Source organism: Pleurodeles waltl, chromosome 6 (genome assembly GCF_031143425.1).
Source record: "Pleurodeles waltl isolate 20211129_DDA chromosome 6, aPleWal1.hap1.20221129, whole genome shotgun sequence".
NCBI classification, from domain to species: Eukaryota; Metazoa; Chordata; class Amphibia; order Caudata; family Salamandridae; genus Pleurodeles; species Pleurodeles waltl.
In genome coordinates this window covers 1,509,312,270-1,509,331,849 of record NC_090445.1, presented here as the reverse complement: position 1 = coordinate 1,509,331,849, position 19,580 = coordinate 1,509,312,270, and the positions used below count along the sequence as shown (strand labels likewise).

The 19,580-nt window shown below is 44.8% G+C and overlaps 1 protein-coding gene across 2 annotated transcripts in view; it reads right to left on the bottom strand.

The window, feature by feature from the left end:
* Window positions 1-19,580, bottom strand: part of CFAP74 (cilia and flagella associated protein 74) — a 978,701-nt gene that overhangs the window by 824,819 nt on the left and 134,302 nt on the right. For both annotated transcript variants that reach the window (XM_069241006.1, XM_069241005.1), the window contains exon 8: window positions 17,987-18,160. In XM_069241006.1, coding sequence (XP_069097107.1) covers window positions 17,987-18,160 — 174 coding nt within the window. The remainder of the gene's footprint in view (window positions 1-17,986; window positions 18,161-19,580) is intronic.

The window sequence follows — 19,580 nt, the reverse complement described above, 5'->3', positions numbered from 1 at the left end:
CATGGGCACTGCAGGGGCCCCCGTAAGAGGGCCCCACAAAGTATTTCAGTGTCTGCTATGCAGACACTGAAATACGCGACGGGTGCCACTGCACCCGTCGCACCTTCCCACTCCGCCGGCTCAATTCTGAGCCGGCGTCCTCGTGGGAAGGCTGTTTCCCACTGGGCTGGCGGGCGGCCTTTTGGCTGTCGCCCGCCAGCCCAGTGGGAAACCCAGAATGACCGCCGCGGTCTTTCGACCGCGGTACGGTCTTCTGGCGGTTCCCGCTTGGCGGGCGGCTCCCGCCGCCCGCCAATATCAGAATCACCCCCTATGCCTCCCTTAGAACCTACCAAGACTTTCCCAAAACCATGGAGTTTGCCAATGCTTGTTTGAAGATGTACTCCGCGTTTTAGTGACAGTGTAAATGAAATAGGTTTTGTGCTGGCACAGTTTAAGCAAATTGAGGTGAACTGTGATGTTTGTGAGTGGATAGTTGTTTAAGGCGTTGCGTACTGCAAAGTGTGAGAATAGGGAGGACGTCGAACTTCACGTGTGTGGTGCTTTGTGCTCAAAAATTGCCCACGTGGTTATTGGTATATGGACCCAGCGTGGTCTAAGACTCTGGAGTATTGTACAAGAGACACATGGATGTTGTAATTTGTCTGCGAGTGATAGTTCTTTTCGACTGAGATTTGGTGAGTCCTAAGTGCACCAGGAGGATCGAGTGATCAGTTGAGAGTAAAATTTGCTGGTCGAATTTTGCTTGCGAGTCAGGGAAACTGAGATAGAAGGAGTATCTGTCAGAGGGAAATGCCACAGTAAAAAAATCGGTAAGGTTTCTAAGCGATTGTATTACCTACCTGTAGTAAACAGACAAGTTGTGTATTGATTTTATTTAGTGCTCACAATATTTGCGTTTAGTTTGCGAGGATCTGAGTTTAGGAAGGCAAACTGACGGGCTTTCTCAGCCCCTGTACATGTGAGTGTGATGTCATTGGAGCCACGCTGGGATACGTTGGTTAGTGTGGAGAGCCAGGATCGGATTGGTGGACAACCGTCAAGCGTAATTGGTTGAGAAGGTAGGCGAAAAGGATTTTGGGATTGAAATTCACTTCCTGATTAAATTGAAAGTAGCGTGAATTACAGAAAATGAAAATTTTCAAACCTTTAAAGAGTGCCCTAAGGGGAGATACGTTTATTCCAACCAGAATAGGAGAAATTACACCACCAGAAGGTACACACGCCGATATTGTATTCGAAGAGTAAGGTGCTGCGGCATGTCTTTCGCTGAAACAATGGTGAAAGAAACAGAGATAGATGGGAGCTTAGCATTCCCTGCCCATGGAACACTTAATCTGAGGATTTTGGAGAATTTGAGGAGAGTACTGCATGATTTGAAACCTCCTCCAAGACCTGCACAATTTGAAGCATTAGGTATTTGAGAACTAGTAGCCAGACAGCACCAGCAACTGAAGTTGGAGAGGAGAATGAGGAAAGCTGAGAAAACTTTAGCGGAGGCGAGAAACAGGATAGTGAGCAGAAATTTTGGAGGACTAAGACTTTACAGGGAATTAAGTTGTTTCTGGCAATTACCCAAGAGAACGGGAACGAGGCTAGAAAAATAGAGTACTAAAAAGAGTGATTACTATCTTGATGACAAAGAGCAGAGGTCGACCAAGTCTAGAAAGTGTTTAACTTACAATGAGGACTCAGATGATGACAAGTTTATTTTCCAGTTCTTGAGAAATCGTCTCCCACCATATGCAGCACAAGAGAAAGGTTAAAATGCTAGTGTAGACCCTACAGCTCCGATACCAATTGAATCTACACAGAGCCAGACACTGGTTAACCATAGTGTCCAAATACTTCTGCAATTCAAATGCCTATGCCGCAGATTGACATACCCAGAATTTACCCAGATGTACCTATTGTAGATACTGCAACAAACTTAGTAGTGCAGACAGGATAGGTTTATCAGAAGCAGACTTTGATCCAGATAGAGTCCACACCGAATTTGATGTCCCCAATGCAAGCATAGACGATTCCAAGATACACCCCCAAAACAGGATCACAGACAGAGATGTCCGCCTTAATAAGCCAGAATGCAGGAGTAATGTACCCAAGAGATTTAAATGCCCAATCAAGTCCAGATGCAGTGTCAGTACTGGTTAACATAAGTACAGTTATACCATTGTTTGCCCAGGAATATAATAAGAGCAGTGAGCAGAAACCTTGAATCCGAGTGTAGAAAGGGAGAGATTCACTGAAAACGCAAGAATGATGACTCCCATGAGACAGACATTTGATGGAACAGGTCCATTAATAGATTTGAGGTCTTTTAGGGCTCCACGAAATAATCAGGGGAGATTCGAGATTCAAGCATGGTAACACCAGATACCCGAGTCTAACGTTACAGCAAGTGCCTGGTGTAAGCAATAATAATATTTAATTACAAGGTTTAACAGCTCAGCAGTTAACTGAGTGGTTAGAGAAGCTGAGTAGCACCCAAGGTGAATCCAGTGGAGGAAGTGCCAGCCTTAGACTAGAAGCAGAAGACCTAATTGAGGGAACGATGGGGTTGGACAGAATTGACTCATACCGTGAAGATGAGTTACATTATTTGTGCAAACTGATAACCAACAAAGCAGGAATAGTACATCAGAAATTAGCAGACCTGGCAGAAAAATATGACGTAGAAATTGAGAAAACAAAGCCCTTAAAGAGGAGTTACCAATTAAAGTTTGACTTAAAAGGACTTTGAGACCATGAGTTCTGGGAATGAAAATTCACATTAGAGAACTAGTCCTGAGCATTCAAACATGGGGAGCCTTAATTAAGTAGGAAGGCAGATGGGTGAAGAAGAGAGACAAGAAGAAAAGGGATTCTGTGAATCTTAGTGCTGGTATGCAGCATGCTGAAGACCCTGTGAAAATATTACCAATGAGAGAAATTCCGGGAGGAATTTTGTCCATGTCTCCTGGAGCAAAAGTGACATATTGTCATTTACAAATGATTATCCCAGGTTGAGAGAGAAGCCAGTGGAATGATACCAACAAATAGATAGGTTTGTGAAACTCACAAAATGCCTGGGAAATGACACCCTGTTAGAAATAGTAGTTCCAGCAGACTTATAGGTTGAGTGCAAAAGGAGTGTAGATTGGGCGACAAGAGAACCTCAGAGAGATCCAACTACAGGTGCACCATCACCTGATGTTTTGAAATAGTACTATAAGGTAATTGAATTTTTGAAAACAAAATTTCGCCCAAGGATACTGAAAGGCACAGAATAGACAGGACAGCTCAGGAAGGAAAAGAGTCAATACATGCTTACTATGAGAGATTGTTGCAGGCATTTAAGCATTATAGTGGTACAGAAACAATTGAGTTGAAATACATGATTAATTTTGTGTTCAGATTTGTTCAAGGATTAAGAGTCATTTAATTTGTTGGCAAGTGAAGCCGATTGATGAAGTATTGCAGTATGAAAAAGTACTGTAGTGACAAAACTGAGTTGAAGCACAAGAAGTTGAAAGAAAAGGCAATGGTGATGCAGATTAAAGTGGCACAATCAGGAATGCAGGGACGTTTTCCGCAGTAGCAAGGAAACGTGGTTGCAGTACCAGGCGAAAGGTAGAGGTCATGGTACAATTGGAAATGTGAACTGTGGCCCTGATATGAATACAGTTGTTGTTCAGAATGATGTGCAAAGAATGAAAAGAATGTTGCCATGTCACGCTTGCAGAGGCTTCGGACATTGAAAACTGGAGTGTCCGATTTTAGGTCAGGAAGATGATCTTCAGCAGACGAATTAAATCAATTCTTTTCCAAATATGAGAGGACAAAAGATGAGGGGTCAAAATCCAAATTTCCAAAATAATGTGAACCAGATGCAAAGTTTTCAGCCCATGCCACAAGTGCAAATGCTCCGTTTGCAGATGCTCCAGTCACAGCAAATGCAACCTCAAGTGCAAAAGGTACCTAGGCAACAAACTAAAATACCTCAAGCCCCAACGGAGCAGTAGCAGGTGATACATCCTCAGCAGGTCACAGGTCAGCACCTCCGGGCCAGCAGTCCTCTAAAGACCGCCGGCGGTGTTACAAGTCACCTTTCCGCCAGGGTTTCCGTGGCGTTAGCACCGCCACGAAAATCCTGGTGGAAAGGCTGCCGGTGACAGGGAATTCCTTTCTTGCTGCTGGAAGATGACTCTCCCACCCCCGTGCAATTACAATATCCCCCTAACCCCCCTTCCATGACAGTACCCCCCTCTGCCCACCCGCTTCCATGACAGCACCCCCCCTTCCATGACAGCACCCTCCTCCCTGCATACACACACCGACACGCACCCCGCATACACTATTTCAACAACACTTACATAGACACATCCACCAACATGCACATACACATATTCACCAACACACACTTACATGAATTCACCAACACACAAACGCATCCACCAACACGCATATACACGCATTCACCAACACTTACATACACGCATTTACCAACACGCATACATACACTCATTCACTCGCACCAACAGACATGCATTCACACATAAATGCCAACATGCACACACTTCAACACTCACACATGCATTCACACACGCATACACACTTACATTCACACACGCAGCCATACACCCACTCACAAATGCAGACATACACCCACTCACACAACACAAACCCCCCCCCCCCCCTGTCGGATGATCGACTTACTTTGCCCGACGAGGTCGTCGGCCAGGGAACAGGACCCGGCAATACCACCGCCAGCACCGCCCCGCCATCAGGACTCCTCCACGCCGTATTACTGCTCATAATACGGCATGCGGAGTCCTTTTGGCATGGCGGTGCAGGGTGTGGGACGGCCTCTGTGCAGCCAACCGCCAGCAGGACTGCTGACAGATTTCTGCCCAAATTATGGTGCAAATCCTTCAGTAGTCATAATATGGCGGTCGTAAGACCACCAGCATTGGCGGTCTTGGTAAAAGACCGCCGAAGACGTAATTAGGGAAAAAGTGTCCCCAGCGAAATTATAGTACTGTCAGAAAGAAGTAAAATACTTGGGACACTTAATTGCAGATGAATCCCCCAGCTACACAGAGAGATGTTAGAATGTTTTTGAGCATGGTGAGCTATTGTTGCCAGTGGATTCCCAACTTTTTAATCATTTCAAAGCCACTGCAGAAGCTGACTCACAAAGAAGTTACTGATCCCTTAGTATTAGATCAAGCTTGCATAAAAGCCTTTACTGAATTGAGAGAGAGTCTGTGCAAAGTCCCAGCTTTGGGAATGCCGGACTACACAAACCCTTCTTGTTGTTTTGTCATGAGCGTGATGCATGTTCTTTGTCCTTTTTAACACAAGTCCATGGTGGTGTAAACCACCCAGTAGCATATTTATCAGCTACTTTGGGCCCAGTCGCAGCAGCTTTACCTGACTGTCTGTGTACAGTAGCCATGGTTGGATTGAGCCTCATTGAGAGTAAGAGCACTGTGATGGGACATCCTTTAACTGTGATGGTCCCTCACTCCATTGAAGTTTTGCTACTAGAACCAAGACTCAACACTTGACCATTGCCAGACTGATGTAACATTGAAAAGGTGTACATTGCTTAACCCAGTAACTTTGCTTCCAAAGGAAAATATTGAAGTCAACAAATTGAAAGAAGTTGAACATGTCTGTCTGGAAGTTACTGATTTGTGCACCAAACCTAGAAATGACATTAAAGATACCCGATTGGAAGAAAATGACCAAATTATTTTTGTTGATGGTTCCTGTTTAAGAGATAACATGGGAACACTGAGAGCAGGATATGCCGTGAACACAATTTCTGGTATACTCAAAGCTTCTTGGCTTCGGGGAGTGTATTCCGCACAAGTGGCTGAGTTGGTAGCCCTTACAAGAGCATGTCATGTCTCTGCACAGCTTAAAGTTACAATTTAAACTGATAGCCAGTACGGATTTGGAAGAGTCTAAGATTTTGGCAAGCTGTGGTCACAGAGAGGTTTCCTGACCTCTTCTGGTTCACCAGTAAAAATGGTGAAAGGATCTATGACTTGTTACAAGCTTTACAAGTGCCTGAAAAGATTGTTGTGGTGAAATGCAGTGCACACCTGAAATCACACGATTTTGTGTCAATGGGAAATGGATATGTGGATCAAGTTCAAGGTTTTGCGCATTGAACTGTATATCGTTCAAAGACAAATGGGAATTGTTACCTGAGGAGGAAAATTGTACCAGAAATGCTATACACATGATTGACACTGGAAAAAGTTGAAAGAGCTTCAGGATAATGTTGACAGGGAGGAGAAGAAAATTTGGCTAAAGTTGAAATGCGGTCAGCGTGAAGACGATGTTTGGGTGTCCAGGAAGGGACAAGTGGTTTTACCAAACAATTTATTCACTCAAATGGCTAGATATTATCACGGCCAAGCACATGTTGGAAGGGATATCATGATTCGCCCATTTAAGCAATTTTGGTTTAATCTAAAATGTAGACAGGTTTCCAAAGCAATTTGCCATCGTTGCATCCTCTGTCAGTAGATGAACACGGGTAAAGGGACTGTGGTCAATTTGAGCCATATTGGAAGAGCAGGAGCTCCATTTAGCAGAATGCAGATTCCTATGTGTGGAGGACTGAGAAATGTGCTGGTGATTGTTTGTAACTTTAGTCATTGGATTGAAGCTTACCCTACACAAAGAAATGACAGCCTCACAGTAGCAAAGTTATTGCTTAGAGAACTGATACCTCATTTGGTTTTTCCGATCTCTTTAGAATCAGATAGAGGAAGTCACTTCAACAATGACGTAATTAAGTTGCTATGTTCAGCTTTAAACATTGAGCAGAAGTTGCATTGTAGCTACTGCCCTGAAGCCTCAGGACTTGTTGAGCAAATGAATGGTACCTTTAAGTCAAAAACTGCAAAGTGTGTGCGTCCATGAATCTGAAATGGCCAGACGAACTGCTGTTAGTTCTCATGAGTATGAAAAACACACCCGACAGAAAAACTGGACGGTAGCCACATGAAATCCTCATGGGCAGAACAATGAGATTACCAGCCGTTCCTGTGAATGCTCTTGAAAACATAACATATGATATGGCGTTGGATTACTGAAAGGGTCTGGCTGATGTGGTTTGCTCTTTCTCTCATCAGGTGGAAGCTACCACATTGCAGCCATCTCAAGATCAAAGCCACAACCTGAGGGCTGGAGATTGGTTTGTGATCAGAAAACACGTGAGGAAGTCTTGCTTGGAGCCTCGGTGGAAAGGCGCATACCAAGTAGTACTAGTTACTACTACAGCTGTGAAGTGCGCTGGAGTTCCGAACTGGATCCAGGCCAGCGATACTCATACAGTACCTTGTCCTTTGGATGATGAAGAAGAGTTGTTGAGAGTACCAACAACTTCCAGACCAACTCCAGAATCGGAGAAGGGAGCGGGAGAATCTGAGCAGACCGAAAACGGTCAAACACTCCTGTGAGAGACAAAGTGGAAGACTTACAGGAGAGTGACAGTGAAACAACCTCAACTGAGGTAGCAGGAGAGTATAGTCAGATGTGTGTCTCCCAGAAGCAGACAGTCTTGAAGGACAAACCGAGCAAACGACAGACCCGAAGTGAAAGGAGTTGAGGTGGATCAAAGCCAAAATCCTCCTGAACCAGTCGCAGGTACATCAAAAGAAAATCCTGCAGAACAGAGAGAAGTTACAAATCCAACATTGAAAAGAGCATTAACAAAAGGTCCACTGAAAGGAGATAAGTAGCCAAAATTACAAGCCAAGAGGGAAGAAGCAATTACAGTGACAACTGAAAAAGAAATAGACACAACAAGAAAAGAAGATCTGAGTGATGGATAATTAAATGGAGATCAAAGACTGAAAAGAAAGTGAATTGCAAATAGAAGGTACGCAGGTCCTGATTAGGCGTATGCAATGACAAGTAAATGGCAGAGTGAATTTTTGTCTTTTTGTTCTGATCAAGAGATCCCAGGCCAATATTTTGTTAACGTGAAGAAGATCAATGAACTGAACTTTGTAAAGTTGGGAAACTAAGAAAAGAGAAAAAGAGATAATTGAAAGTAACCAGAAGAGATTTTTGAAATAACCTGATTTGACAAGATGCTAAACTGATTTTGACCAATTGCCAATTTTGACAAGCTACCTATTTTTGACAAAAGGTTGTGGAAGAAAGACTGAAAGCTGTAAATAACTTCTGAAGAAGATTGAAGATTTTTTTTTTCATTTTTGCTGCATGGCTATAGTTTTTCTCTTCCACTTTCTGATCCTTAACTGATCATGAACAACCAAAACCTGCAGGTTAGAAACCATAGGTGCGGTAAATATATAGGTATTGGTTTGGCAAATGTGTGCATGATAGGGTGTTTGGTACTGATTGTAAGTATGGTTTTTCTTGACGAGATTGTAGCCAACCATACCTCTGCTTTACAGACAACTACTACACTCACAGAATTAGATAAGTTTATGATAGATGAGAAATACTTGCACGTACATAGCATACAAGGGGATCTTTATTTTAATGTTTTCTATTGCCTATTGCTTGAGTATATTGAGACGATGAATGCGAGAGAATGTTATGTGTGCACGCAGATACCTTCATCAGTGGAGGAAGGAATTCCTTACCATAGTTTGCCTCTTACTTATGGAATAAGTTGTAGTCTTTTAATAACAAGATTCTATAACCAAGAATAAATTCAGTATTTTTATTCAAATCATGACTTAGTGTTCTCGTTTGTTCCTATAATTAAGTACCTGAGTAGAGTAGCTAATGAAAATAATATAGAATTAGTGAGAGTATTCTTGGAACCTACATTGACATTTGGCACAGTTTAGGCTCTCAGGAACAACCACACATGCTTGCTTACACCTACAGAAAAGAGTTTCTTAGATGAGACTGATGATAGGACAAAGGCATTAAAGGAGAAGTTAGGGAAGGGCTTAGAGAAAAGGACATTTAGAAATGATCATGCATTCAGCGAAATAAAGACGGAAGGGAAATTAGTTTAGATGCACAGCACGTAGGGAAACGTTGTGTATATAGACTTAAATCTAGAACTGACAAATTGTTTGTGGGAACGAGTGAATGTAGACATGTGTTTTTGTTTCGGAGTAAATGGACTTGTATGTTAAATGGACAAGAGAGAGCAATTCCAGGAGTTTATTACATCTGTGGACCAAATGCGTATTACCGTTTTCCAAGAGGATGGTATAGCATGTTACTTGGGGATGGTTTTCCCAAAGATTTATCAGCTTGAGAACCTGTATAAGGTACCCAAACTGACAATTACATCATGATAGACAAAAGCGAGAATCTTATTCAGACATAGTTGGAGATATTTCGGAGCAATGATTCCTTCAGTGGGAGGTATTCTGAATTCTGTGAAAATTTGAAAGTTGTCTACTATTGTGGATAACATGCTGACTAGGTTTTCAGGCGCCATGATCCTAATGGATACAGAAATGGCTGCGGTAAGATCTATGACTCTTCAGAACCGCCTTGCGTTAGCCATCCTTTCAGCAAAGGAAGGCGGAGTTTGTAAAATGCTGAACTTGCAACATTGTTGCACATTTATACCCAACAATAGTGAAGACAATAGAGGCCTTATTAACAACCTGACTAAGGATAGCGCTGATTTGAAAGAGTTGAAAGAACCTGGAGTTTACGAAAAGGTTAGCAAAGGTTTTGCTTCTGTGGGAAATTGGCTGGGCAACCTAGGGAAAGGGATCATTTTGAAAATAATACAGATAATATTGATTATTTTGATTTGTATAAGTGGAACATAGGGAATTTAAAAATTGTATCATTTGATTAAAATTAGGAAATCGAAAAACAATCAGAGGAGGGAAGAAATTCAACTGGAAAAGTACTTTCGAGAAAATTCGAAAAATGGGAGAAGAATAAAAAAATTAGAGAATGCAAATTTTAGATGAAGAAAAATTTGTATGGAATGATGCACGGTGTGATGACATATTTAGTCATCAGAGGACGGATTGTGAAAGTTGAATTTATTACTAATGACTTTATTTACTGTGGGTTAAGAGGTTGCATAGAATTAGGCGAACAGAGAAAATTATGTGCGACTTGGAAAATGTACCCACTTGAGTGGCCGTCATTAAATACATAATGCTTTTAGAGAATGCATTTTATTAATTAGTTGAAGCACGTGTAGAGAAAATTGCAGTAGGGTGTCACATTAATGATTTCATGCTATGTATTTGTTTATTGACCTTAGTACTTAAGTTAGCGAGGTTTGGGCCTAGTCTGCACAACCTCATATTAAGCTGCAATGTTTAATATAGTCATGGGAATGTAAGTCCAGAGAAACTATTACTTTTATTGTTCACACTGTGTTGACCAAACGTTTAGCAGATGTCTTTAGCTTTCTCATGAGAACTGCTTGCTAGAATGTCTTGTATTAGGCATTGCAACTTTGTAAAGTTCGTTGTGCAAGACAGCGATGTTCCCAGGAACCAACAATAGATGCGCTGACTGGAGTACGGATTGCAACAAATAAAGATACCTGACGAGCCTGACGATGAGAACAGGTGAAGAGGAGCCAATCATCGACGTGTGAAAGACAGTTTATTTATATTTTAGATTTGGATTTTAACTTCTATTGGATTAACTGCAAACGTACCAATTTCAGACCAATGACAATGTGGGAAGTTCTTTAGAAAAGTCTAATTTAGCCCGACTGCACAGAGGAGAATTAACTCTTTTCTATTCTGATTTTCTCCATAGTGGTACTGTTTGAGGAGCTGACTTTATTTCTAACTTTAACTTCACTGCTTAATTGTTAATGGTGTGGGCTGACCCCTTAGAAATTGATTCTTAAATGGTTCAGATAGCTTAGAGTCCCCCGTGCCTGAGCCATTCCCCTTCACTGCCCACTGCTGAAGCTGACCACACGGATGTCCAATTGACGAAGAGAATCACAACTTGCTGATCTATTCAAGTAGAGGTATAAAAATATGATGTTTTTCTTGTTGTAGGCTTTGTTCCTTGTTTCCAGGTACCATCCGCTATTTTGATAGAGCCATAGTTAGACGTTTTCCAAATTAACTTTGACTAAATTGTTTTGCATAAAGTCCAAACATGCTATTCTAATCAGGTTAGTTAGGGAGCCATTGAAATGTTAACCAATTGTAATAGATATTGTTCATCTGTTGAATCTAGATGTATGTCATTTCTATTGTGCAGTTACTTTTGTTATTAATTTGTACTGTAACTCTTGAACGCATAGTGGCAAATGTTTTAGTTAAACTGAGATTCTTTAGAAGATTTGGTCAACCGGTTTTATTCATGTATGTTAATCATTTGGGTTTGATACTAATCTATGTGATATTAGCATTATTAATCTAGGGGGAAAAAAACATTTAAACTCTAGTAAAAGGTGTGGTTATTCATGGCCATATTGGTCCTGGTGTGTAAAGATTATTGATTCGAAAGTATTTGATCATGTATATTGATTCAGATTTTGTAATTTTAGAGAATCTATGACTTATGGTGGAATCACTCTAAGCGAATTCAAAAGGTCCGTCAAACCTCAAACGCGTCCCATTATAGATAAAATTATAAAAGACCAAATAAGGACAGAGGCGCTAACAAGAGCAAAGTCAAAAGGGAGAGTGCAGGACGGCACTCCCATATTATGGATTGCATTGCAGCTTTGTGAGCCGGCGTCAGAAAAATTGTTTTGGGGAGGATTGTCTGGAACAACCTAATCGCAGAGTAAGCACTGTGTGTCGCCGAAGTAGGAGGCCTTGCCGGAGAACAAGTCTGGACCGGCGGAAGAGCATGCTTCGAGGAAGAACATCCCCAGGGGTACTGAACAGCTGCATCGGGCTGCTGAATGTGCTGAGACCTGTCCACGGCACAGGGCATGCCGTCGCCTGCACGGTCCGCCAGAGTGCCTGTTTCCAAAATATGTGCTGCACACGGCAGACACCGGAAGCAACTTCAGGCACCCGGGGCAATTGGGACTGTGAATCTGCACAACGGCAATCCCCTCCATTCTCCCTCTCGCACACATGCCATTTCAGACTAGAAAATTGGAAGCATTAGGGCACACTTATGGAGGGCTGCAGGCAGAGCGAGCTGAGTGCCCAACGACAGCAGGTAAGCTGCTGGATCCAGCTGTGAGGCGACATATGGTACATGAGAGATCTTTGACCAATCACGGAGGTAGTCCAAATAATAGAAGTGTTGAAGGGTCCATGTCGCAGTAAGTCCACATCAGTGCGTGGGTAGACAGGCCAACTTCAAGGACTGCATTAATGCCTCAAGAGCAAGACAATGGAGCAAGGGAAGTGGTACACAGGCCAGGGCAGGGAAAGGAAATGCCCCACCAGATTTAGGATTGATGAAGAAAGCACTTTGGTATCCAAAAGACAGACAGCTCAGGGCCTGAACTGGATGCTGGCCTAGTATAACTAGTGAAGGGAGCAAGGGATATTTTAGCCAAGCAAGGAAGAAGCTGGGAGAAGGAGGAGATGCAGGGACTAGCTGGAGGAGACAAGTCAGGAGCTAAAAGAGCCAAAAGAGGGACTGCACCAACTTTGTGAAGATCGCAAGCCAAGGAGTCTGGTACTCGCCGCATGGGCCACGGGCATAGGGCACTTGTAGCGCGAATGGCAGCCCCTGCGAAAGCTACATGGGCCTGGCGTCACGGGGCCAGAAAGTGTGCTGTGAAGGAGCAGTGAGCTAACACAGAACCACGCCAGCATGCAGAACAAAGGAGTGACGATCAGCCGGCTTTCCCAGAGGTGGAAGTCTGGTCTCATGCCAGCAAGGAGGATGGTGACAGTGAGCACGATGGGACTTCAGGAGCCTCGATGGTGGCGGCCTCTGGACCAGGGGAGGAACAACCTGCAGCACAAGAGAAGGAGACACAGGTGCGGCTGACGAGGGCGGGCAGCACAGCGCAGGTGTGGCTAACAAGAACATAGCAAACCTTGGTACATAAGAAGGGGTAGTAAATTCCATGCAACAGGACTCCCCGGGGTGCAAAGCGCACTCAATCAGGTGCAGTTCAGTCAAGAAATCATGATTCGAGGAAGGGGGCCCCTAGTTTCAGCAAACACACTCACTATCACCTATCATTAAAAGACTATGATGGACTAGGCTGGTAGCAGTGACCCCCTTCCACCCACTTTTCCTACCATTGCATTGGCCTGCCATGATGCCCTGGCAGCCCCATGTTGCAAGGGGGGGGGGGCACTCACAGAGCAGGCACAAAATGAGCCCATGCAGGAGGGAGTAGAGTCCAGGTTGGGGCTAGCAACCGTAAACAAGGTGCAGAAACCCGTGGAGGACCAAGCTGAGGCAAATACGCGTGCTAAGGAGAATAGGTGTTAGGCAGAAAAGGACAAGGCCCCACGGGAGGGTCTGACCCCATGAAAGCTTAGGCTGGTGGGACGGTACAAAGTAGAGGAGGAGGAAAGCCAGCGCACAAGTAAATCAGACCATTTCCTGGTGACCACCCCGCCTAACAGCAAGAGAAACTGGCCTTGCCAGCCTTATTCCTCTGGCATTTAAAGAAAGAATTTGGAGGAAATAATTCATTGATATATACACCCTATTAGAGACAAGCGCAGTCCAAGGATAGAGAGGTCCACAGAGAATTGACTGAATGTATTCCGGACCTTGGCCTGTTTGTTTGTAGAGAAATTCCCAGAGGGCATGTCAGCGCTTTTCCTCTACTAGTAGAGAGTGAATACTGTGCAGCTAAAATATCAATGCGACGCATGGCTCCATTACAATGAAGGTTTTGAGAAAAGATGCAGACCTGGCTGATCACTGAGTGGGTTCAACAGGATGTGGAGGGTTGCACTAACTACATGGTGGCTGCCAGAGATGGCGTGAATGGAAGCGAGCATAGGTTTGCACGACGGGGCAAGGGCCCATTCTGGGAGTAAGGAGGGCAAGTCCTGAGCAACAGCATTCTGAAAATATGGCAAATAGGGCCAGGTCTACATGTCCCGGCACAGCTGCAGCAATTATGGGGGGCACACCCGGCAGTCAAATGCAGAAAGGTGAATGGGCAGCTGAGGGGAAAGATTCCAGCAGCAGAAGCTAACACAGACAAGATGCAGCCTGAAGGGGTTAGGGTCGTCACAAGTACCCAACGCATCACTTTCAACCCCATTCACATAGGGCAGCTATTAAGACCACTCAGTGGTTACCCTATAAAGAAGGAAGGGCAATAGAGAGGGCCCCAGGCATTCTGCCATTGCAAAAACCTAAAATCAGTGAGGGCCAAGCAGTGGCCAGGCAGACAGTGGCGAAATAACTCTAGTTAGGAAAGGTAGCAGGCCCTTCCCCAGAGCCACCAATGGACAATTTCATAGTATTACCCTTATGGGTGTTTCCAAAGAAGGAAGAGGGCAAGTTAAGGCTAATCCACCACCTGTCATACCAGCAAAGGGAATCAGCGAACGGACAGTCTTGATCCTGGCAGCTGCTCAGTTTCAAACGCAACAGTGGATGACACTGCAGATCGCTTAAAGGCAGCAGGGAAAGGTGCGCTGCTAGCAGAGACAGACAATGAGGTCTGCTTTCTGCCTCCTTCCAGTGCACCTGGATAGTTATCACCTATTGGGTTTTCATTTGGATGGTGCTTTCTACTACAATAAATGCCTACCAATGGGTTATGCCAATTCCTGTGCGCACTTTGAAACCTACAGTTCCTTCCTAGAATAGGTGCAACAGGAGAAAGGTGGGAAAGGCTGGTCCACACATTACTTAGACAACTTTCAATTCATTGGGAGGGCAGGCACCATGGAGGGCGAGGGGCTGCTGCATGCCTTCATGGCAATGGCAGAAAACCTTGGGGTGCCTTTGGCAGGAGAGAAAACTGAGGACCCAACAATGCGCTTATCTTTCCTGGGAACAGATCTGGACATGGTCGAAGATGTGTGCAGGCTCCCCCAGCCCAAGGTGTGCGAGCTGAGTTAGGCCATCAGTTCACTGCTGACTAAGGAGGCAGCAACACTAGACAAGCTGCAGCAGCTCCTTGGCAAACTCAACTTTGCGAACAGGGTAATCCCAATTGGAAGGTCATTTGCCAGGAGGCTGCCATTGCTATGTAGTGGTCTGACAGAAAAACACCACAGGGTGTCATTCACACAAGGGGTCAGGGAGGACTTGGATCAATGGCTGCGCTTCCTGGGCGACTTTAACGGTACACTCATATGGGAGGAACCCTGGGTGTCAGCAAAACAACTGGAGCTATTTACTGATGCAGCCGGGGGCGAAGGGTTTGGAGCAGTTTGGGTCTCTGCCTGGACAGTAGCCCACTGGTACAGTGCCTGGCACACTAACTGGACAACCAAAAATATAACCCTGCTGGAACTCTTCTCCATCATAGTTGAATTCACCATGTGGAGGGGCAGGCTAGTAAACAGGCAAATCACATTATGGTCAGATAACCATGCGGTGGTCCAGGCAATGAACCTGGGGCAGCACGCTACTCGGCAGATGTCAACTCAAAGATAACATTGCAGTGAGGGCTAGGCATATTCCAGGATGAGAGAACTTTGTATCTGATGTGATATCTCGTTTTCAGTGGCAGCAATTCAGGGAGCTGGTGCCTCACACGGACCCTCTCATGACCCTGGTGGCCGAGATACTGTGGGGCTTAGCGTAACCTGACATGATGATGCTGGTGGACAACATGTTACCCCCCAAAATAGCAGCACGATATCAAAAGTGCTGGGAAGTCTTTCAGGGAGCCACCATCACGCACGGGTTGGGCAAGTTTATACACTGGGCTTTCAAGTCAGGCAGGACCAATTCTTGGGCGCAGCCACACCTCAGTGAAATTTCATATTATATCAAGCTAGTGTCAGGACCAGATCCGGCAAACTCATTATACTGCAAGGCAGCCATGAAAGAGTGGGGCAGGTTGCAATCCAGGCGCCAAGACCAGAGTTAGCCCCCTGGATTATCCGATGCAAGACAAAGGGAATCGATGCAGCCCGGAATATGCATATCGGGTTGTGAGCACATCATGTTTAAGGCAGAGTTTACACTGGTATTCTTCAGGTCGTATTGGATCAGGGAGACGGTCAACCCTGCAGAGCTGATCCCGGGTCTGCCTGACTTCAATGGGAGGATTTACACCTGGGTAGCAACTACATGATCCTTCATTTGCGACGGTCAAAGATGGATCAGAGGAGGGGAAAGGGAAATATTCTCGGTTGGACTGCATAGAAGACCATACACATTGCCCGGTTTGTAACTTGAGGACCTACACTACTACAGGGGTGCAGAAAGGTGTATGGCTGTTCCGGCTTCAGGATGGGTCCTAACACAGTGGATTTGAGTTCATAGCAGTCCTCAAGATGACCCTTGCCAAGGTGGGGCTCTGCCTGAGCAAGTCTGGTCTCACTTGTTTCGAATAGGTGCTGCTACTACCACAGCAGCCGGTGAGCTAAGCTAAGACCGTATAAAGAGGATAGATCACTGAGAATTAGGTGCTTTCAAACATTCTAGCCGGTCCATGGGTCCCTAAGTCATTTCATTACTTTTCATGGCAGGTCTCTCTAGCAGCAGGCACAGAATATAGCTGGTAGGCCACTCGTACATCACGCGAGCACAACGTTGGGAGGCGGCACTACAGAGGATTGCGGCCCAGGAACACATTGGTGACTTGGTTAGGAAGGCCAGGCATGAGGTGGGCCCTGCTGCTTCCTGCCTTAAATAGCACCCTGTTGTAGAAAGAAAAGTCAGATGCTGTGGTGGTGCATTCAGGGAGTAACAACTTAGCCTGCCTGGGGCGGAAGGATTTGCTAGCGACATTTATGTCGGGGCTCACAGCGGTAGTACGGCTGTTGTGCCATATTGTGGTCAGAGATCAGACCAGAATGGAGAGGGGCTAGGGACCATGGGGCAGTGGCGAGATCAAGGAGGAGGCTGATTATGGCTAAGGTATGCAGGGCAAACTCCTAGGGCTTCATGAGACACGGTTTCATCAACCTCAGGACACCTGGGTATTACAAGGCAGAATGCGTACACTAGACGGGAGGGGGCATGGACTTTTTTTGCAGAACATAGTAGGTTTTTCTTAGGACGCAAAGGGGGAGCTGCATGTGGTTGGGATTCACAGGCAGCGTGAAGGAAGCAGGCACAGACGGCCAGAAGCACAATAGTCAAAAAGGGGGCATGCTCCAACAGGGTCCTTGGGATACCTCACGGTAGGGACATGGGGAGCAGACGGGGGGTCACCAAATGGTCAGCAGCAGGAGGACACAGCACTTGGAGCCCGGGCATGGCCTGGGTGGCCACCCAACGAAACTGGTAGCAAGGGGAGGGTGATCTTATTAGCCACCAAACGCTGGGTACCTGACAGCCATTGTAGAGGACGCTGTGCATGACCACTGGCTGCAAGCAGCTAGAGAACCATTCCGATGAGTATTCACAAAAGCTTAGAGACGTGCAGTGAATATACATGGAATGTATTTATGACCACTAGTTGTGATGTTGATGTGCCATGTAATGTGGCATCTTGATATGATGTAATAAAACTGCGGCAGCTAATACTCCAACAAAGTCTTCCCTCGCATTTGGTGGGAAAAATGGGAAGGGATGTGTAAAGGGCCTTGAATGTATGGGCTGAGAATGGCTGGACAGAGCTGGGAGTCTCTCGCACGTATGGGAGGGGTTTCGGTTTGGCCAATAAGGCTAGTATTGGATGTATGCACAGTTCAACAGTCCAAGATAAATGCCATTAGGCCATCTATAAACTTCATTCCTTAGTGAAATCCTCATGAAATACAGAAATAAAAGTGGATAGGATGCTCCTTGAATCTGAAATCAACCTGCAGAAGTTTCAGAAACCACCAATAATCTTCCAGCTTAATAGTGCAACATAATCCCACAAGGATGTCAACACATTCTCAATGTTACCACAGCAAACAGCACTGGAAAACCTATTGGGTGTTAGACAGCTCAAAATAAAATTAACATGAACCCATCTCACACTCACTTTGCGTCTGATTGCTGCCTACGTCGCTCCAGGCGATCAGCGCTCTCTTTTTTGTGCAGGCGCTGTTCGGCCTCTTCTATGCGAAGCTGCTCCAGTGCTGTCTCCTCTTCTCGTAGTTTCTCACGCAGGTTTTCAAATTTGCCCTGCTCAATTTCGATCTGCCACAGCTCAGCTCTTCAAATAAAAGAAAAATAGAGTAAATAGGGCAGTTAGCACCGAATCAACAGTGTCCGTCTACATCACTAGCATTAGCACCAGGCAATAGTTTGAACAAGACTTAAGAGGCAGCCAGAGTACGAACACGTCTTCACGAGGCTAAATGATTCCATTTTCTTGTCCTACTTCTCTGATGGTATTTACTACTTGATGTGGAGAGGATTGCCTGACATTGTACTGCTTTTAGAGGTTTCTCCTCATTAGAACTCTGCATAAGGTGAACTGCTGTTCTAAATTATATTAAACCCAATCTTGTCTACAAGGGAAGTATTTAAAATGTTAGGAGGAGCCATCAGTTAAACTGTCACTGAAATTAAACATATTGCCATATGGAATGAGGTAGTTACAATGGTTCACCATTCAGATTCTCTCAAGTACTTTCCTGATTTCCTAAACATAAGGAATGTAGGAAGGAGAAGCACACCAGTGGTGTAGAATCTGAGTCACAGCAGAAGCCCAGCATTCATCATCATCCTCTACTTGTAAACTGATTTGGGGTAAATGACTGCTTCTTGCCCAGGTTTTCTCACCTTCACTGGAGGGTCAGGGAGGGAGGCTGGTAGCATTAATTTGCTTACTGTTTAATCCTCCTCCACCAAGTGCATGCAACATGGCCAACACTTACAGAATGTTCATTTTACCACTCTTCGTGTAACTGAATTATATGGGAGTTTAAGGGGGAACGTACCTTTTCCAGTCTCACATGCCATTCTTTCTTGCAACCTCCCACAGCATCCAGCTGAGGTAGCCAGTGACAAATATGGAGCCCAATGTAGGCCCCTATTCCTGGCTAGTATTAGAACAACCTGGCTCAAAACTACAACCCAGCAAAAACATATAATCGGTCAATGTGAACCTTCTGCAAAAATGCACCTTCAGATATTACAAATCACTGTCAGCCTAGGACGACTAATGTGGGAACACTTTGAATCCCACCCTAAAAACAAAACTATATCACTGCCATTTCATTAAACTCTTGATAATTGAATCATTTAACGTGGAGTACTGCTAATGACCTGGTACCAATAGGGCTATGATTCAAGAGCTGCTATATCACATATTGAGCTGGATTAATTTTTAGATTGCATTAGGAGTGGGCAATATATTCCGCTCCGCAGGTGGATATGGCAAATTTTTGGCCCATGGCAAATTCTGGAGTTCTGGGCAAATTCTGCCAACAGCCTCAGGGCAGAGGTTTTCTTGCGTGCGGCTTGATATTTGTAAGTTTGTGAGGGAGATTGGCATACACTAGCGCAATTCTCGGTCACTATGAGGGCACCTGGTGAGATTTCTCTGACACAGGAGGTTGCAGGAGGTGCCCACTCCTTATCAGGAAGCTGCCACTCAAGTAGAAAATCTACTCGAGTGGCAGCAAAGT